The sequence below is a fragment of the Cervus elaphus genome, chromosome 5 (assembly GCF_910594005.1).
Source record: "Cervus elaphus chromosome 5, mCerEla1.1, whole genome shotgun sequence".
NCBI lineage: Eukaryota > Metazoa > Chordata > Mammalia > Artiodactyla > Cervidae > Cervus > Cervus elaphus.
The window spans coordinates 123,422,294-123,443,055 of record NC_057819.1 but is presented as its reverse complement, the minus strand read 5'-3'; the positions used below and the strand labels follow the sequence as shown (position 1 = coordinate 123,443,055).

The following is a 20,762-nucleotide window of genomic DNA, read 5'->3' as shown; positions in this document are numbered from 1 at the left end:
TTACAGGATAAATCACATGGGGTTTTATCTTAGAAATAAAAGTTTAGCTCGACCTTTAAATATTAATCAGTATATTTCAGCATATCAGTAGACTAGAGAAGAAAAAGCTTATGATATCTCAGTAGATGCAAGAAAAGAATTTTAAAAACTCTTAGCAAACTAGGAATAAAAGGGAACTTCTTAAACTTTATAAAAGTCATTTACAAGAACTCTGTTGCTAACGTCACACTTCATGGTAAAAGACTGCATGCTTTCCCCCATATGACTGAGAACAAGGCAAAGATAACTAATTTAACCACTTCTGTTCAACATCACATTGGAAGTCCTAGTCCATGTAATAAAAAAGGAAAAGAAATAAAATGCAGAATCCCAAAGGAATCTGTAAGAAATCCACTAGAACTAATCAGTATGTCTAGCAGGGTCACAGAATACCACATCAGTGTGCAAAATTCAATACGTATTTCCATTTACTAGCAACAAACAGCTGGAAGTTGACATTTAAACACGGGAAACAGACTTCCCAAGCAGGAAGAAGTAGTGTGTGGTAGATCAGTGCTCCCACTAAGAACTAGAGAAGCTAGACAAATATATAAATCATCTTTTTAAACATGTCAGAGAACTGCAGAAGCAATGGAAACAAGCAGGTTTAAGATTCCACAGAGGGGCAGGACCACGGAACGATAGCTGACCATCTGCACACGCTGCTTGCCAAGCGTTGCCTCATGCTGGGTTTAGTGACAGAATTTAAGATTTAAGGGGTGTCTAATCATGAAAAGAATGGAGACTTGAGGGCTGATCTTTCCTTTAAGACTGACAGATTCAGGAATGTGTGAGGATGCTAATTAAAGAGCTAGTGTGGGAACCTCTGGGAGGTTGTCTCCTGTCCTTTTGTTGTGCTGGAGCACAACACTGTCTAGAGGAGGGGTTGCCAGACTTTTCCTTAAAGGGCCAGATAGTAAATGTCTCAGGAGGTATGATCTCTGACTTAGTGAACTCTCCTGTCTCCATGTCGATGCTGTGTAAACAAATGGACATGGCCTGGACATGGCAATGAAACTTCACAGATATCTGGCCACTGGGCTGTAGTCAGATGACCCCCGATCCGTTGCTCCCACTGTCTTTAAATATTTGTTTATTAATATCTGGCCACATTGGGTCTTAGTTTGCAGCACGCGGGGTCTTCATTGCATCATGCCGGATCTTCCATTGGGAGGCACCGACTCTAGTTGTGGTGCTCGGGCTCAGTAGTGGCGTGCCGGCGCATGGGCTTAGTTGCTCCGCGGCATGTGGGATCTTAGTTCTCCAACCAGGGATCAAAGCCATGTCCCCTGCATTGCAAGATAGAGTCTTAACCACCGGACCACCAGGGAAGTCCCTCCCATCTTCTTTAGCACATGACACCAGCACTAATTCAAAGGACCAGGTGACGGAAAGCCAAGAGGAAAAAAACCCGTCAGTGGCAGCAAGTCCACAGGTTCTCTGAGCACTGGTTTAGCAGACAAGAACTCTGATAGATCTGGACACAGGACATTTTTCTAAATAGAGGAAACGATGGAGAAAGTAGATTAAAAGATGGAGAATCGGAGTCTATGTAAACCAACGTTTAAGAGTCTGCAAACTCCACACTTCCCTGTCCAGGCAGATGTGAGCAGTTCACACTTCATCCTGGACAATTTAGGCTGCATCTCAATGTTTCAGCTAATAAGTGAAGCTGTGCTTGGCACCAGAAGTGTACCAAGTTAGTTAATGGTAACCACCTGCGAAGGGTGCCCATGGGGACTGAGCCTTCCTACCCAGGTCATAGGCCCCCGTCCCTGCCCCCTCTCCTGTGTGCCTGCTTTCTGGGGGAGCCGGTGAGGAGGCCAAGGGCTAAGGACCACACAGGCGACCAAAGTCATCCTCACGGCCCTGGGGGAGGGGGCCATGAGGTGGGAGTTCAGGGGCTGCTCGAGGGTCTCATCCTCGTCCCCAGGGATGAGGATGCTGTGGGCTGGCACCGCAACACCACAGGGACGGGGTCAGCCTCTCAGGGCTGCAGTGTAGGGACCAGTTCGTATAGACTAGAGGAATGCGGGGATCAGGGGGGGAACCAGTGCCAGGGTCTAGGGTGGAGGGGTGGGTGGTGGGTGTGGAGAACTGGATTGGAGAATTAGGAGCACAAAGCTGAGGGTCTTGGGGATGGGTCGGGGGCAGTAAAGCAAGAGACTGTCACCCAAGGCTGAGAAGCCATGGTGGGACGGGACCTGGACTGGGTCCACAAAGGAGGCCTGGAGCGGGGGATACCAGGTAGGTGATCAGAGCTGGAGCCCAGGAGAGAGTTCTGGGCACGAGATACGAACTGGGGAGCTGTCTGGGTTTAAAGTGAAAAACTGAGTTGCACCAGGAGCCGGGATGATTGAGGGGTGGGCCTGCAGACAGGGGCCCTGTGCCAGGCTCCCTCTGGGGCCCCAGGGGAGCAGCAGGCAACCTCTTGACTCCCCGCCTGGTGTCTCAGTCAGCCCCCTCTCCAGGGAAATTCCTTCCCGGGGCCACAGTTCCCTCACCAGCAAATGAGGGTCGGAATCAAATTGACCGCGTGAGCTATGGAGAGGTATCTGGTGCAGCACGTGGAGTGAATAACAGTCCCGATCGGTTCCTGCCGTTCTGGGACCCTCAGGTGCCTCAGTCTGCGACTGTTCCTTGTGCTTGTTTTGAGAAATTAATTTTTTAATACTTATGTCTTTGGCTGCGTTGGATCCTAGTTGCGCCACTCAGGATCCTCTTTGCAGCACGCAGACTCACTAGCTGTGGCACACTCAATAGTTGTGCCTTGGACTTTGTTTCTCCTCGGCATGTGGGATCTTAGTTCCCCAGCCAGGGATCGAACCCGAGTCCCTGGCATTGCACGATGGATTCTTAACCACTGGACCACCAGGGAAGTCCCTTGAGAAATTAATTTGATTCTTAGGCCTGTCGATACTGCCAGCCCTTCACAGGAAACCTTCAGGCTCAGGCTCCCTTTGATGAACAACTCAAGGAAGACTGGGGCTTATTGAGGGTGGTCAGGACCTCTAGGGGTCTCCAGAATTAAAAACACTTGCCTGAGTCTGATATGCATGTCCTCAAGTGTGATCTTGGGAGCTCTGTAGGGTGCAGGGCCAGAGGGCAGAGGAGGGAGGGTTTCAGGAGTCAGTTGTTGGCACAGCAGGTGTCAGATCCCCTTCCCAGGCTGGGGGCCCCTCAGTATGGGGGCTTTGGGGCCGCCAGAGGATGGGAGGGGCCTGGAGAGACAGGGAGAGCCGTGGTGCCTGGTATGGGGGTGTGGCGAGCAGAGGGCAGTAATAGCAGCAGCCCAGGGTCAGGGTCGCTGGGCCAGCTGGGCCTGTTTGATGGGCAGGTGGTCCTCAGGCCAGGCCTGGCTCACATGGCTCTCCAGGGTTTCAACCAGTAATCTACCTGATCTCCTTTCAGCAAAGCCCATTTCTGCTGAAGTTGCTGAGGCTCTTGCCCACCAGGACCTGCAGGTGTAGCTGCCTGTGCCCCAGGTGGGGCAGCTCTGGCTCCTCCTGCCCAGCTGCGTGGCCTTGGGAAAGCCCCTCCCAGCCCATGCCCCAGCGTGATGAGGCTGATGAATGCCCAGTCCCGCCCCTCCCGTCCTGTGGGCTGGTGGTCAGAGGCCTTGGCAGGTTGCTGAGCCTGACTCCCTGGCTCTGGGCCACCACCTGGCATCACAGTCCTGCCAGGATCGTGGACGGTCTGGGCTCCCACCCAAGGTGTCTGCAGGCAGCCGGCCAGGACTTCCACTCACTCCACATAGCCAAGGGTGGGGGCCGTAGGGCCTTCTCACAGACCTCTCTGATACAGGTCTACTCAGGAGCCCTCAGCCCATACTCTATGCTCTTCACACCACGCGTTTCATCTTAAAGGCACGCAGGAATTACTCAACTCATAGAAGTAGTTTTGTGAGCCTTGCAGCTTCTGGAACTCGGCCCGGTTGGAAGACACAGCTGACTAGGGGGACCAGGGAGCCCCTCCCAGGCTCACTCCCCTGACGGAGTTCTGAGGTAAAGCTGCTGAAATTCTTCAGAAGCCTGGTTCCTTTTAAAAAGGATGCCAATATATATACTACTTTACTACTTTATCCAATCTAGATAACTTACGAGAACCTCCTGTTTATCACAGGGAACTCTATTCAGCGATCTCTGGTGACCTCAATGGGAAGGAAATCTAAAAAGAGTGGGTATGTGTGTACATACAACTGATTCACTTTGCTGTACAGAAGCTTACCAGGTGGCTCAGTGGTAAAGAATCCGCCTGCAATGCAGGAGACACGGGTCCCATCCCTGGGTTGGAAAGCGCCCCTGGACAAGCAAATGGCTACCCACTCCAGGATTCTTATCTGGGAAATCCCATGGACAGAGGAGCCTGTCAGGCTGCAGTCCATGGAGGTTACAGAAGAGTCGGACATAACTGAGCAACTAAACAACAATAACAAAGAAAGTAATACAACATTGTAAAGCCACTAACTCCAATAAAGTGTTTTTTTAACAAGAATATACAAAATTTTTAAAAAGAATATAAAAAAATAAATAAGTACAAAATAAAAATGATGTCACTCACATGAAAAGACAGTCACTTAGGGATTGGGGAAATTCAAATCAAAACCACAATGAGTACCACATTGTACCCAATAAGATGGGGCTAGAATTAAAAAATATATAGAAAATAACAATGGTTGGTGAGGATGTGGAGGAAGTGGAATCCTTGTGCACTGCTGATGAGAGCGCAAAATGACGCAGCCACTAGGAAAACAGCTTGGTGGTTCCTCAGAAAACCGAACATAAAACTACCTTGTGACCCAGCAACTCCACTCCTAAAGTAAACTTAAAACAGGTGTTCACACCAAAACTTGTCCATGACTGTTCATGGCCGCACTCCCCATGGCCACCCAAAGGTGGTAACAACCTTCTATCGCCCACCAATGACTGGGTGTACAAAATGTCCTCCCCACGTCGGAATGTTCCTGAGCCGTGAGGAGTGAAGCACGGGCCGCGTGACAACATGGATGCTCCTCAGACACTGAGTGAAGGATGCCAGGCACCAAAGGTCACACGTCGCATGATTCCACTGATGTGAGGTGACCACAGAGACAGGGCGGGGCCGGGGGAGGGAGCAGCGGGACCTGATGGTTAATGCGCACGGGGTCCCCCTCCGGGTGATCAAAGTGCTTCAGGACTAGAGTTAGTGGGTGCTGTTAGTGTGACAGCACTCAACACCACTAAAGTGGACAGGATTGTATACTTTAAAATGGCTGATTTTATGCTCTGTAAATTTTATCTCCGTTTTCTCAAAAAGGATGTCATAGGGCCCTTTGAAAATAAACATCACAGTAAGCAGTGTTCTCACAGAGTGAAAGTGGCCAGGCAGTCTGCAGTCCCCACGTTCCCTCTGCAGGTTCCAGGCGGCCTCTCCCAGGCACCGTCTTTTCTTCGCTGCTGGGTCCTGGCAGGCTGGCACTCCTCTCCTCCTGAGAATGCATCTCAGCGAGTTCGGGTCCCATGGAGCCGGTGCCGAGAGCCGCCTGCTGACTACCCAGACTCAGGGGCAAGCAGGAGCCTGCCGCCCCAACCTGGGCGGCCCCACCCTTGTCACCACCCCTCCGCCCCCGGCAGCCCATCCACCTGGCTAGCTGGGCCACCACTCTCGGCGCCTGCCATGGGTCTCGTCGCCCGCCATGCGTCTGTCCACCAGGTGGCAGCGGAGGCTCCCCGATGTGGTGTCCCTGCCCACCAGCCCCGCCAGCACCTCATGTCCTCCGCGGACCAGGAGCCAAGATACTGGGGTCACGTCTCCCACGAGCGTGGCCGCGTCCTCGGTCCTCTCTGCCTAACTCAGGGGAGGCTGAGCTCCAGACACCAGCCTGGGAGACTGAAAGCCAGAGTCTGTCCTGCAAAACACCACAGGGCCGTGCTGCTGCAGCTGACATCGCATGAGACCCATCTGCCTGAAACGGCTTGCAAAGCACCACCTCGGTTTTCCAACGCACCACAAGCCCACAGCTTTCCAGCAGGGAGCCTGTGCCCGGAGGGGAGCCTCGGCTTTGACTTCATCTGAGGTGGAATCAAGGTCTCTGGAGTTTTCCTGGTGGGAAATCTATAAGCCAAGGAATGAGGGAAAATTACAACCAAATCTACCATCTCCAAGCCCAGGGGCTCTGAAAACCAAGGCCTGAGGCTGCACAAAGGACTCGGCTCCTGCGGCTGCAGAGAAAACCTCAAAATCCGGGTGAGAATTAACAGCAGGTTCCAGGGACTGAGCTGCCAGATCTCCGCAGGGACCCTGTTTCTGCCAGCAACAGAGCGACACTGCAAAGGTCACGTGGAGCCAATGTCTGGTTGGACTGGGGGTTAAGGTTCACCTGGATTCATTTAAATTGTTTTCCCCCCATGGATGGAATCTTCTTTTTGTTTGGACAGCTAGGCAACAGCTGAAGTTTTCCATGAACCTCTACAAAGATATGTTTCTTCTGATTTTTGAGAAAAAAAGAAAAAGAGCCTGACAGGGCAAGCGATAGTCTCAAGCTTGACACTAAAATAATTTTTCTCAGAATCCTATTACTTTCTGACCAGACCTATCAGTGAAGAAATTCCAAAACTCCACGCTTCCTGAGGCTGTGACAGCCCGGGCAGCAGCTTTGACTGCCATCCAGACAACTCCCTGGTTCCGGACAGAAACGGGTGCTCCACCGTGGCCCTACAGCCAGCATCAACTCAGACCAGTCTTCACTGGACCACCCCAGCCTCCCAGCCACCTGGGCACCTGTGGCTTTCACTGCAGACTGGCCTCGGGCCATCACAGTTCTCCAAAGACCCCAGCCTCTCTGCTCTCAGCCTTCCTACTTCTTGCTGTAGGAGCTTGTGATCAGACCAGTAAACTCAGTCCCCACAGGTATCCAGCCAGCACCTGCCCCCTCCCCTACCCCGCAGGGCGCCAGAGCTCAGGCTGGCCCCCTGACTGATTTTGGCCTCTCACTGTCCAGTTTCATTACAGTTCCTCTAGGACATTCTGGAGTGAGCCACAGAAGCAGATGAAGTGGTTACACTAAAAGGGATGGGACCTCCCATTTCCCAAGTGCCTACCACCACTCGGGTGGGTCGGTGGGTCACCTTGCCCGTGGGACAGAGCCTCCCATTGTTCTGCATCAGCTGTCCCACACTGTGCAAACCGACCTGCAGACAGTGGACTGGTGCTTTCCTATCTGAGCCGTCTGGTGTGGTGTCTACATAGTCAGAGCAGGGAGAGCCCCCCTCGATGTCCTTGGTTCCCAGGTACAAGAGAAATGGGGAGACCTGGGTGCCAGGGAGAGCAGAGATGGGAGAGGAGCCCACAAACTACTGACCGGCAGCTGCTGCCCGCCACACCCCTCCACAGGCAGGAATCGCCCATCTGGTCCCTTCCCACCTCCAGGGGACACACCTGGACCACACAGGTCCCTCTGCCATAGGGCCTAGACGGGAAGACGAGGTGGGTGGTTCCAGACTCCCATCTCCTGGGAACACCTGGCATCATGGGGGTCGTGCTCCCCTCCTGAGATCGCACACCACTTCTCACATGTTTGGGAACCCAGGACGTCCAGGGGGCGGAGAGGCGCCCCATGTTCTGGCTGTGTCGGCACCACACGAGACTGCTCTGATAGGAAAACATCCGCCAATTGTCCAAATGCCACAGTGCTGGACAGCAAGGGCAGGGGGGGGCTCTGTCTCACTGACCGGCTGACCCACAGACCCACTCAAGTCAGCCGCAAAGCTCCCCCTTTGGGAGCTGTGGGACCCTAAGTGGGGCTTTAGGATCCGCAGCAAGAAGAAAAAGTCAGGTTTCAGGGCTGAAGACAACATTTTAAAATCTGGCTTTAAATAAACATGGGATTTAAAAAAAGAGAGAGAGAGCGCGGAGCCTCCAGCAGCTGAAATTAGAAGCAGCCGCCTGGGCAGGGAAGCCATCTGCGCACGCGAGGCGGCGTCTGGGCTTCACTGGCAGCGCCGGGAGCCGGCACCGCAGGCCTGGGGCCGCCCTCCCTCCGGGAAGAACCCACGAGGACATGTCCAGCCTTGTTTTCAGAGTGTCCTCTAGGTTCACGTTCCAGACAACAGACTTTCTTCTCTCCACTCCGAACTTACCTTTGAGATCACTTTCAAGGCAGTTTAAGTCATTTAAGAGGGGGAATGATAAGAAAACAAAGGCTACGTTTCAGAGGGGAATGAAATAATGATATTGAGGGTGAAGCCGGCCTCTTGTCTCATCTTTCCCATGAAGTTGAGTGACCACCAAGAGCCAATGTGCCTGGGGCGTCCTGGCTGGGCACTCAGCCCTTCAAGTCGCTCACCTCTGGCCTCCTCACCTAAACCACTGTTCTTTTGACCAAGGGGGCTTGCGTGAGGGCCATCGCTGGCTTCCTTAGCTTCCAGTCCCCCTGCTCAGAGAATTCTGTCACAGCTGGGTTTGCAGAGAAGATGGCGAGTATGCCTGAGATTGGGGGCGGGGTCCCCTGCTGCCTGCCTTCAGCTCCTCCCTCCCCACCCGGCCCTGCCCCTGAGCTTGGGCTGCCCTTCCCAGTCCGCCCCATCCAGCTCTGGACATGAGGCCCAAGCAAGCCGCTCACCCCGGCATCCTGCCTCCACCCCGCCCTCCTGCCTCACCTGGGCCGGTGCGGGAGGCCCGGGTCTGGGGGCTCTGCCCGAGTTATTTAAATCTGCGTTGTCAGTTAATATATTCTAACGAGCAAGTGGGTGACCGAGCTGGCAGACGCAGGATGACGCTGAAATGTAATAAGAGGGGGAGAAACACCGAGTGAAACTCTGAGACTCGTCCTCGCCCCTGCGCTCACCCCCACGCTGCCTCCCACGGGCACCTGGAGTCACGCCGATGCGCTAGATTATGTAAGAGGGCCCGTTGCTGGGGAACCTCTCCCCACCCAGCGCTGCGACAGGGCAGCATCTCCCCGGGCCCCTCAGTGGAAGCCCTTGAGGGCCCCTCCCGGCCTGGCCAGTAAGGAAGCTCTGGGAACTTTTTACCCTGCCTCGATAAGAGGGTTAAAGCTGAACTAGGAAGGACATGGGAGGCCACCCGCGCCTGAAACACTCTACCACCTCCTCGGAGAGGGGAGAAGGCCTTTGTGAGCCAGGCGTCTCCTCCTCCCAGGCAAGGCCCGGCTCAGAGGTCCCTCCGAGGGCAGAAAGGGCAATGTCACCCATCCCCGGAGGCAGAGTGAAGCCTGTGCTGTCTGCAGCCAACATTTTGGTCCGAGAGACGAAAGCCTCTGAGCCACGTTCGGGTCGAGGGGGAGCGGGTTTTGAGGGAAGAGCAAATCTCAGTAAAAGACTGGGGAGGAGGGAGGAGGCAGGAGATTGGCTATCAGCCAGGCCCACGCCCCGCCCCCCGCCCCACCCCAGGCCAGCCTCTTGCAAGGCCCCGTGCGGCAGGTGGCAGAGTGGACCCGGGGCACTCTGTGGGGACAGGGCCACTGCTTTGCCCACTGAACCCACAGATACGGGACTCCGGGCTGAGGTGCAGGCCCCTCCTTCAGACCCGCAGGCCAAATGGAGGCTTGTGCCAAGGCCATTGGTGCCCCCCGTGAGTAGACTTTACATGCTGCTGCTGCTGCTAAGTCTCTTCAGTCATGTCCAACTCTGTGTGACCCATAGACGGCAGCCCACCAGGCTCCGCCGTCCCTGGGATCCTCCAGGCAAGAACACTGGAGTGGGTTGCCATTTCCTTCTCCAATACATGAAAGTGAAAAGTGAAAGTGAAGTCACTCAGTCGTGTCTGACTCTTCACGACCCCATGGACTATAGCCTACCGGGCTCTTCCATCCATGGGATTTTCCAGGCAAGAGTACTAGAGTGGGTTGCCATTGCCTTCTCTGCTTTACATATTAGGACTGTTTAGATTTACACAGTTACTGTAAAGATAGCCCACACCTAAGAGATCCCCCCCTGCCCCGCCTTGTTGTTAACATCCCTTGTCGCTGTAATGCATTTGCTACAGCTAACAGACCACCGTGGACTCACTGTTGTTCACTAGAGTCTGGACTTTATTAAGGTTTTCTTAGCTTTCACCTAGTGTCTTACTGCTCCAGCACCCAACCCAGATCCCAGGTGACTTGGTCATCACGTCTTCCTGGGCTCCTCTTGGCCCCGAGGGTCTCAGACTTCCCTGGTTTGAGCAACGTGCTGGACAGGGGTCTGCAGACTGTCCCTCTGCTGAGACTGGTGATGTTTCTCATGAAAAGCCTGGGATGACAGGTCTGGGGAGGAGTACCACCTTTCTCAGCACGTCAAAGCTGCGTCCGGTCCCGTGGCTCGGCCTGGCTCGCCTGGCTGGGTGTGCTCATCAGTGTCTCCCCAGCACCCGTGTTTCCTGGAAGTTGCCTCGCAGCCCACACCGAGGCTGGGTATCTCCTGGAGCACCCACTAGAGGGGGCAGCACCCATGGGCACTTAGGTGCTCTCTGGAAGGTCCTGTCTGACCACTGATGATGATGATATCTAAGACACACTGGCCACTTGCCACGTGCCAGGCATGGTTCTTGATGCCAGGCTTCTTCTGCCATCTATACCTCGGCTCTTCCAACACCCTGCGCAGGTAGCCTGCCCATCCGGAACCTACTGCCCAGGATCCCAAGGCCATCACGAGGCTGCTGGCCCAGCCCTGGCTACTGGCTTCCCAACTCTGTGCCCACACCCTTAGCGGCAGCCCCAGGTAGACGCTAGGCTTCACCCCGTGGCAGGCGACGTGGCCCTGCCTCAGCCATACAAGGCCCCAGTGTGCTGGAGGCCGCTGAGGTGAACTTCCTGCTGGCAGGACACAGGCCCCCCCCCCCCCCCCACCTCTGGAGCTTCCGGCTCCAGGCACCCCCACGCCTTCTTGCTGACAATGCTGACAGTGTGAAGAATGTGGGCTGAGGACCAAGAAAACAGTCCTCTGGACACAGTTTGGACAGTTCGGCCCGGTAGCCCTGCCCCAGCCAGTCACCCACAGCACCTGGCGTGGAGGGAGGAGGCAGTGATGGCCAGAGAGGATGGGGAAGACGCGACAGTGTCCGTGCCTCCTCTCTCTCCTGCTCTGGAACTTTCTGGTTGCCGATCACAAGTGCTCTAATCCAGGAAGGAGAAAAGGAAGAGGAGTTCTGATTGGGTGGATCCTTCTCTTAGAGAGACGGGGAGGCTGCCAGGAGGGGGTGGTGGAGAAACAGCTCCCTTGACAGGCACGAAATTTCCCTGTGATCTGAGACACACTGCCACCCCCTTAGGCCAAGCTCCGCAGAAACCCAGTTGGGCTGGTCAGAGAGAGAGAGATGGTGGTGAAAACCCTTAAAGTTTTGCGGTCACCTCAGAAAGGGCTCCTTCTGTTTAGCAAAAATTCACAAATCCTTGTGCCTGCCTTGCCAGGAGAACAGCTTGCTTGAAAAGCAGAGGCTGTCATCCTGTAATTAAATCTGAGACCCCCCCCCTACGTGACGTTGAGATGAAGCCACTTACATAACGCGACTAAAAATAAGCTGATGAAGAGATGCACTTTGATTCTCCCTGCTTCCAGCCTTTTTCTCCTGGTCCAACCGTGCTAGGGTCAGCTGACCCAGGGTCAGTGTTGGCAGCACCACGTGGTCAGATTCTTGCCGCTGACCCTGGCTCGGCACCCTGTGCGCGAGGCCCCATCACTGGTGCCAGGGATGGGGGGACCTCAGGCTCAGAGGTGGGGTGCTGTGGGTCGCCATGGCTACACACTTCTCTGATCTCTTGGCCCATAGAGGTGAGGACAGGCAGTCAGAAGTGACAGGGAAACCAGCAGTGGACAGATTCTAGCCCATCTGCTTTCTCAGTGTCTCGTAATGAGCTGCTCATCTATAGAAAGCCACTGCCCACCCCCCAAATAGTGCACGGAGAACAATGCCCTGGTTTGGGTAAGGGCAGGGGGCTTGGGGTGCTGGCCCTGCTGCTAGTCCTTGCAGGGCTGGTGGGATGAGCAGAGCCTCTCCATCATGGCAATGGCTTGCTGGTCTTGAAGAGAGGTGGTCCTGACCCTAAGCGGGCCCCTCTGACTCCCAGGAGTGTCACTGGGACCACCTCAGCACCCAGCCCACCCCTAGCCCTGGGTACTGCTCAGCCCCACTCAGACACTGCTGCCGTCTGAAAGAGCTCCTACCTAAGTAAGAAAGGCCTCAGGGGTCACTGGTGGGCTCCTGGCCTGCAGCTCAGACCTCCTCGCAGCTGAAGGTGTCAGCATGCAGCGCCGGGCACCCCAGTAGACTGGTGGTTGGAGGATGGGAGGGGGGAGCTGCCCAGCAAGGGGCAGACTTTCTCACTGCCATTCTCTAGGCCCAGGTGTAAGCCCCTTTCCAGACGTGCCCTGCATCTGCCATTGGTCCCACGTTCTCAGTGCCATTTGGCGGGATGTGCTTATTTTCACTTGCCCCAGGTGCTCAGTGAACGCTCTCCTGAATGATGGCTTCCCTCCCAGCTGTTCACCTTCTGCCCAGATATCAGCTGGAAAGTGCAGGCCCCAAGTGAGGCGATTAGCCCTCCTGCCTCAGCTGCTACCAAACGTGAGCGTCCAGTTGGGCAGAAAGAGGGCGCTCAAGACTAGGATCTTCTAGGGGGTGGGGTGGGGTGGGGTGGGGCTCAGGGCCACGGAAGCTTTTCTGGAAAGCCCCTCTCCTTCCTCTACCGTCTCAAGACCGATGGGAGCAGACGGCCCCGGAGAATTCTCCCCAGGCTAGTTCCCCTCCCAGAGCAATGAGACCCTGTTTTCACTGGCCAGCCTCCACTCACCATTCTCCTTGTCCTGGTCACTCTGCTCCCTTTGGATGAGCAACAGCTCTTGCTCTATACCCACCTGGCTCCTCATTGGCCTGTGACCTCATACAGGTCAATGGACGTCAGTCCTGGGGGTGGGAAGGATGGAAGCTGCCTCTAGCTGGCCTGGAGGAAAGGGAGCTGGGGGAGGAAGACAGGCCTGACTTCTGACACGTGAGTCAACAACGCCCTCGTTGTTGGAGCCAGTTTGAGCCGGCTTCTGTTACTTGCAACCAAAAGAATCCCAGAAATTACATACTACACTGAAATATACCTTAAAACACTGCAAGTAATAAAAAGGAAGGAACTGGGGGCTGGTGTTGAAAGGAAATTAAACCAAGAAGAATCTCTGTGAACGAAGACTCTGAGGTTAGGAGGGAAGGCAAATGCTTCCTGAATATCCCTTCCATTTTCTTTGAATCTATGTGAAGCAGAGCATAGTTCATTCTGGTTAATGACCCCATGGAAAAAACCTGTCTCAGCCCCTGCTGTCTTCTGGAGTCCTCCAGCCATCTTGGGGGTTCTGTCTCCTGGGCTCCTGCTCTTGAAGGGATGACTGTCCAGGGATGGGATGCTGGTGGTGCTGGTGGAGAGTGTCAGGTTTAATTAAAGAGAAACACTTAGATCTGGTGTTTTACAAGGTAAAGCAAATAATTTCTCTATGTTAATCTAATTTATGTAAATATTTCTCCAAAGGAATTGTACCGGGAACCCTCCGTGCCAACTTGGTCAACTCCTCAGCAGAACCTCCCAGGAATTGCTTTCAAAAATCAGGCATCTCTGATCCCATCTCTTCCATCCAGGAAGGTTCACCCTCCCCAAGGTTTTCCCCCTCCCCACCCCCCCACCCCCACCCCCCCTTCCCTGCCCCTCCCCTTCCCTGAGTCTCCTTTCCCCAAGGAAACTACCCCTCAAGGAAGATCTTCTGCCACCATCACGAGGGTCCTCTTTCTCTGAGCGCGCCTCAATCCTCACCACAGGATCCTCTCCCCATCGTTCCTCCACCCCTTCCAGAATCCACACCCCCAAAACCCCTCTCCGCAGAGTCCTTCTCGGCAACCCAGGGCTCTCCCCTCCCTAGAATCCCAGCCCCAAGGGCCCCCTCCTCAGGATGCACCCCTCCCAGGGTCTTCCCCCAGGGTCCACCCCTCTCTAGGGTCTTCCCTAGGGTCCTCCCTCCCCGGAAGAGCCGGCCCAAGGGTCGCAGCCACCCACTGGACTTACCTCCGAAAGTGCCCGGTAGAGGCTGGACCCTTGGGACAGCACGCCAGCCTCTCACCCTCCTTCGCGAAGTCCTTACCTTTGCCCCCGCTCCCTTCCCTAGGAAGTGGCCAAGCGTTCAGGGACCTCCCTTGCCCAGTGCGGACGCCTGATCCCGACCGCTTTCGGGGGAGCGGCGTCCAGGACCCGGCCACCCTGACTCGCCACTTTGCGGAGTGCCTCCCCCACGCGCGTTCGCGGCCGGCGTCCCGCCCCCACCCCGTTTCTGCTCCCTTCTTCCTGCGCCACCCCGCCTCCGCCTCCCCGCCCCCAGCACTGCTGTTGCCCGGGCCCCCCAGGCTGTTCCCAGGGCCCCAGCCCGCGCCGCGCCTCCGCCTCCTCCCCCGCGATCGACGGCGCCACGGGCCAATCTCTCCCTGCTGCCGGCCCACAAACCCCGCCCTTGTCCCCGCCCCCTTCCCCCAGTCTCCGGGATTCACCAATGGGAAAGGCGGCGCGGGGGCGGGGCCTGTGGGTTGCCTAGCAGCAGCGGCTGGGCGGGGGCGGGAGGCCGGGGGTGGCGATCCGGGTGCGGCGGGGGCGGGCGCGCGGGAGGCGGGGCCTCTAGGGGGCGGGGCCTGGTCGACTATAAAGGAGGCCGCCGGCGGGGTGCCGCGCTCCTGGTCCCGCTCCGTGCGCTGTTTGTTAGGTTTGCTCGTCGCGTCCGCAGTCGCCGCTACTTGCGCCCCTGCTTTGGTCAGTGGTGCAGTCGGACCAGCACCATGTCACTGTCTCGCTCGGAGGAGATGCACCGGCTCACGGAAAATGTCTACAAGGTGAGCTACGCGCCACACGCGCCCTCGCGCTCTCCTGGAGCGGTCCCTGGGCCCTCGGTGGTCTTACCGGCGCTGCCGCGGGGACCCAGCGCCAGCCCGGCAGAGATTGGCTCGGGGCCGCTTGCCCCGACAGCCTCTCGCTTCCCCCGCGCGCCCTTCAGTGCGTCTTCCGCGTGCGCGGGGGCCGGAGCCTTCGGATCTGAGTTGAGTAGCGGCGCGGACGCGGAGTGCGGAGTCCGAGGTCTGCGGGGGTCCGGGGCCGCGGCTGCCCGTCGCCCTGCGCCCCGTGGTGGCCCCGCCGGGCACGGTTACGCAAGCCTGGGGCACTTTTTCTCAACAGGCTTTACCTTTCCACAACTCCTTCTCGGTGGATGTGGCCGGGTGGGAGGTCGCGCGCTGGCAGGTTCGATGGGTAGACAGATAATCCGTCATCTTATGTAACCGCGGAGGGAGAAGACTAATTGTGTGGGAGGCTGGCGCGCTCGCCTCTGCTTCTGATGTGTGAGGAGTCGGTTCTCAGCCCCCGGTGCAGAACGCGGGCGTGTGTCGGAGCGCCGGCAACCCGCCGGACCCTCGCCGCCCCCGCCCGGGGCCGGTTTTGCGCCGGTGTGCACGTTGTCAGATACCCGAGTTTACGTTTCTTCGCATCCATTTTCTCGGTTTGGACCCCCACCCCCACCAGCACAGAGCCAGGCTCCGGAGGCTTAGGGCTGTTCCCGGCAGCATTTCCTCACGGGAGAGTCGTGCCCTGGGCGGTCCACGCGGGCCTCGTACAAAGCCGGGCTCTGTTTCAAAACTGTGTCTGCGGGTTACGCGGAGGGCCGAGGGGTTTAGGAGTTGGTGTTTAGGCGGCGGCGGCTGGTTCATGGCGGCGGAGTGGGATTGCAGCGCGCTGGCAGAGCAACAGTTTCTAATTGTGTTAAACAACTACGCTGTGCCTCCTTAGCCAGCGGCCTGCCAAGCCCTCTTTGCGCGCGGAGGGAGGCCTCTGATGGGCCCTTAGCTTTCAGCTGGAGTCCAGCGCGGCCGCAGTCAATCCCAGCTGCTAATAAAGGTTTTTAAAGTTGCAGCTAGGTCACCTGGAAGAATCTGGAGGCCGGGTCAGGGTGGACTAAGTCAGTTCTGAAGCCATGTTGGAGCTGCTGGTAAACAGGAGTGGAGACTGACGAGGAAGCAGCACGTAAAAGGAACAGCCTCTGAGGTTTTTATGTTTGTATCACGGAGAGTCAGTGGCATACGCTTTTTGGTCGTGTTGCTCTATAAATGGTTGTCAGGGGAGGGAGATTTATTAAATTATTAGTCATTAGTTTCATTTCGATTTGCTCATTATTGCAGGGGGTGGAAAAGAAGTACCAGTGTTGGTGTTTTTTCCCCTCTTTTCCCTGCTTCTGCTCCGAAAGCATGAAACAGGAACTTTAATGGCCAGAATTAAGAGGGAGTGCATGGCGTGGCTTTGCTCTGGGGAACCCCATGGTCGGTCTTAATAAAACTCTTAGAAGGGAGCAGTCAGGCATGCTGTTCCAGCGGAGCAGCTTCTGGAGGAAGCACAGACGGGTTTGCAGGTCTGGAGTGAAATCTGTCAGCAGAAAACTGTTAGGATCTGAGTGTTTGGGGGTTTGGGGCACACGTTCAGCAAGCTAGTCTGCGTTCTGTGCTCACCGGTCAGCTGATGACTGAGCTCCCAGGGGAAGGTGTGGCCGAGACCACGGACTTTCAGGTTAGACACATCAGGAAGTGGGCGTACACAGTGCTGGGTGTCTCTCACTCTCCTGGCGGGTTGAGGCCGCGGGGCCAGTGGACAGGTGGGCTTGTGGGTGGTGTTCCCCGGCCACTCTGCGGCTGTGATGTGGCTCTCTTAAGATTTGTGGCTCGTCACTGGGGAGCTCGGGTTCCACAGCAGAGCCGGGACAGGTTGGGTAAGTTTGGCACACCGGCTGGGCAGAATCCAGCCAAATCGAGGCACGCTCAGGACACAGCCAAAGCTGCTGTGTGGAGACCCCGGCCAGTCTGGCTGGTCCTCCACCCTGTCTGGGGACACTGCTGCCTCTGTGCCTGGGTTGGTGACTTGTGGGAGAGTGGCAGGGATGTGGCCCTGCTCGGCGTCACCCTGAGCTACAGTTCAGCTGTTTGCTTTGGCCCCTGTCGTATCAGCTGCAGTTCTGAGTGGTGTTTGCCTTGGCAAAGAAGGGAACAGTGGGGACACACAGCCTTGGCCTTGCTGATTACAGACGCGAGAATAAAATGTCCAGTTTTGCTTCTCCTCCCTGGAAGAATCCAAATCTCAGGATTTAATCTCTCGCCACATGGCCCACTTCCCGTGGGCGCTGTGTCCTCGGGGAATTTCATGGAAGATGAAGGGGCAGGAAATGACATTCACTGAGAGTTTACCCTTGGACCTTGGGCCAAGGGACAGGGACTGAAGCCCTCTGAGGGCTTCCTGGGGTAGAGCCTGGGCTGGGCCCCTCGTGATGCCACTATAGGCAGCCCTAGGTGATTGCCTGGGATGAGGGACAGAATTGCAGGGTGGGGATCTGCCTCTGAGAATTAAGCCCAAATTGCATCTCTCTTGGGAGAGGCCTCCAAATGTCTCCACGTGCTGCAGCAAGAGGGCTTTCTTTAGCAACTGATCTTAGTCTTCAGCTCCAGGGAGTGACTCTCAGGTTGGTGGTTTTTTCATGGTCCTATGTCTCATGAGAAGCCCTGGCTCCAGACAACCTGGTGACCTTGGAGGGGGCTGGCTCTGGCACCTTGTAGAGGAAGAACCCCACAGGCCTACATCCTATCCTGAGGATGTGGGAAGATGGGCACAGGCTTTGGCGAAGAGAAAGTCCCTAGGAAGGCCTCAGGCATGGCTGTTCAGGGTGTCATGGGCCTTAGGCTTGTGTCACCAGAGGCTGTCTGGTGGTCCTCACTCTCCGGCCATTGTGAGAAAGCTTATTGCATCTGTCCTGTGAAGACAGCTGTGGCCAGTGGGTTCCTGCAACCGGAGTCATCAGGTTTCCCACTGCTGGTGCAAGGCAGTGGGCATCAGTGCTGGCAGAAGGGAGCCCACCTGTGTAGGCGAGAGCCCACTGCTGGCCAGGCCTTGCCCGTCACCCTCCTCCAGGTGTTTAGAGGAGCAGAGGGAAGCAGGAGGCCCCAAGTTCTCTGCTGCCTCCCCCATAACCCCTTCCACTGCTCGGCAGTCACACGGAACTCTTGACCACCATCAAGAACCTGGCACCCAGCATGGACAGGACTCCACAGGCTCGCGGTTGAGGGTGGTGAAGTGGATGCTCTGACAGGCACTTTCTTAGTAACAGAAACGCCTGCTGGCAGCAGACCTGAGACTGTGTGTGTGCTTATGTGTGCAGGAACATGCTTGCATATGTTGTCTGTGCAGGCAGGTGTGAGTTCAGGCCCATGCATGTATGTGTTTGTGTATTCACAAGTACTCTGTGTCCAAGTGAGTATATGTGCACATGTGTGTGCATGCATGTGGGACTTCGTTTTGCTGTAGGGGCACCTCAGGGGTGCCTTGTTGGGGTAGCATCTTCCAATAAGATGTGGGGCTTGCTGTCCGAGTAGACTCTGAGTCGTCCTTCATGGAGTGTGCAGCCCACTCCCCACCACCCGCGTGGCAGCAGCAGCAGCGCATCTCCGTCTCCCATGGAGTAGCCCAAGCAGCGAAGGATGTTTTCTCTGTTGCACTGATTCTGGGCCACAGGCTTCAGCAGCTGTTTGTGCCCAGGTCACGGTCCTGAGGTTGTGGGCCCCTCGACACAGGACCCTTGCTGCTGGACCTTGCTGGTGTTTGCTAATGGCTGTAAAGGGCGGGGCCCGGGGCGTGGTGGCACTGCAGAGTTCCTCACAGGCCAGGAGTGCTTTGCCTGCTCTGCCATCCCCACTGGTCTCGCCTGGAGAATGTGTCTTTTGTTGGGGAGGCTCCTTGGCTCATGGGACAGACCATGTGCACTTGAGGATCTGGGTGCTAGCCCAGGGCTCTCGGGGCATCAGTGGGGGCTGCTGTGGAAGCCACGTGCATGCTTGTTGTTGCCTTGTTTTAGATTCTTGAAGCTCACTGAGGGCCGAGAGGTCCTTCTGCCTCCCTCCCTCCCTCCCCGGCACAGGTGGTGCAGGCTGGGCTGCCCAGGTTCGGGGGCCTTTCAGGGGAGAACTGGCCACTGAGCAGAGGACCCCGTCCCCTCCTCAGCAGGGAGGCAGGCTGGCAGGGAGCCCCAGGCCCACCTGGCACTCCCCACCCCTGGTTTGCAGATGTAGGTCTTGCTCAGGGGAGCCCTGCATAGGATGGAGGGTTGGCAGATGGGGCTGCCCTTGTCACTTGCTGGTCCCCCCATGTTCTTGCATGGCTTCTGGGACGGGTGTTGCTCTCCAAGGGCAGCCATGCCTGAGCAACGATCTGGTGGGGGTGTCCTGGGCCACCGACTGGATGCCTGCCTGCATTCTTTTCTCAGGCCTTATGTGCACCACGCCGGGGCCCATCCTGTGTGGCCAGTGTACCCAGGTAGTTTCTCTTGAGGCCTCGGGGTGGGGAGGCTGTCCTCATTATGGTGCAGGCCTTTGCCCACTGGACACCCTGCACCAGGTGCCCAGTGGGGTGTCAGTGCTCCGCTACTGTCTGCAGCCTGCGGCCTTGGTAATTATAGGCAGGCATGGACCGTGCCCGCACCTGCCTCCCCTGTCCTCCCCCCGCCCCCGCCCTGATTCATCCTGGTCCTGATGGCACTGCACAGCTGTGAAATAACACAAGGGGCCCCAACCAGAGGGGTGGGGTGCCCGAGGGTCTGCACCCAGGGGCTCCAGCAGCAGGCTTCTCTTACTAGGGAAAATCCTTCTGTCCCCACCTGACATGCTATCGAGCAGCCAGGTGTGGTGACTTAGGACCCACGTGGCTCCTGACTGTGGGCTCCCCCCCCGGAAGTATGGCTGGCATGTGTGTGTCAGTGCTTGGTAGTGGCTGAGACTCGTTTCTGGTTCTGGGGCCCCCGTGTGTGCATCGCTGTGACCGTCTTGGTCGTGGGTCTGGTCTCTCAGCTCTTTGCTCCACAGGCAGTAGCCCAGGACCCCTGGAGGTTCTGGAGGCGGTGGCAAGCTTGTGTCCCTTCTCAGGGCCTAAAGGTAGGCCAGGGTATTAGCCAGAAGCACCTGGTGCTGCTGTGTCCTGGGGACCCAAGGGGACAGCTGGTGGTGTGAAGCCAGAGCATGCTGAGAGCCAGGGCATCCTGTCTCTCGGAGGTGACCTTGCACACACCTTGGGGGCAGGCAGGGGATCTGCACCTGCGACTCAGTGTCCAGTGGGTTTCAACAGGACCCCTTTCTGTCTGCTCAGGGCAGTGGGGTCTCAGGTTGGCACCTCCAGCTGCCTCTGGCCTCTCCTCCCAAGTTTCATCGCAGGAGCCATTCTCTGCCTTGGAAGTCTCGTCTCGTCCTCCACGCCTGTGGGATGTCCAGGGGGCTCCTGCCTTTTCTCCCCCTGGCTCTGGTCATGTGCAGCCTCGCTGATGGGGCGTGCACAGTGACCAGGATGGTCGTGGATCCCTCCAGGCTTCCCTTGCGGCTCCAGGGCTTGACCGGGACCTGGTAGAGCCTGTCCTGATGCCCTGACGCCCTGGGCTGTGAGGTGAGCAGTCAAAGGGCCTCCTGCAAACCCTCAGGGTGTGTGTGAGAGGGCCGTGTGTCCTCTATGGCGAGTACCCTGAGTTGTGAGGCCCTGGGAGTGGTTGGACCACAAGGAGGAGTCGGGGCCACCAGTTGGAACAGAGTGTCTTTTTCTTGCTTGGGAAATTGGTTTTCTAGTTATGAAAACAGTTCTTTTAGAATTATTTGGACAGATGTTTTAAAAGTTGTATGTCAAATGCACATGAAGTAAATTGGCAAGATTTTCCTAAAACCTCTTT

The 20,762-nt window shown here is 56.6% G+C and overlaps 1 protein-coding gene and 1 long non-coding RNA gene across 5 annotated transcripts in view; one reads left to right on the top strand and one right to left on the bottom strand.

Annotated features, from left to right (window-relative positions):
- Positions 1-4,565: 4,565 nt before the first annotated feature.
- On the bottom strand, positions 4,566-9,652 carry LOC122695413. Its single transcript, XR_006341369.1, has 3 exons — positions 8,676-9,652; positions 6,026-6,132; positions 4,566-5,926 (listed from the first exon to the last, which is right to left on the bottom strand). It is a non-coding gene; the product is annotated as an uncharacterized LOC122695413 (long non-coding RNA).
- A 5,048-nt stretch (positions 9,653-14,700) lies between these two features.
- BAIAP2 (BAR/IMD domain containing adaptor protein 2) overlaps positions 14,701-20,762 on the top strand; it is a 63,841-nt gene continuing 57,779 nt past the window's right edge. For all 4 annotated transcript variants that reach the window (XM_043905260.1, XM_043905262.1, XM_043905263.1 and 1 more), the window contains exon 1: positions 14,701-14,865. In XM_043905260.1, coding sequence (XP_043761195.1) covers positions 14,812-14,865 — 54 coding nt within the window. In that variant the 5' untranslated portion in view covers positions 14,701-14,811. The remainder of the gene's footprint in view (positions 14,866-20,762) is intronic.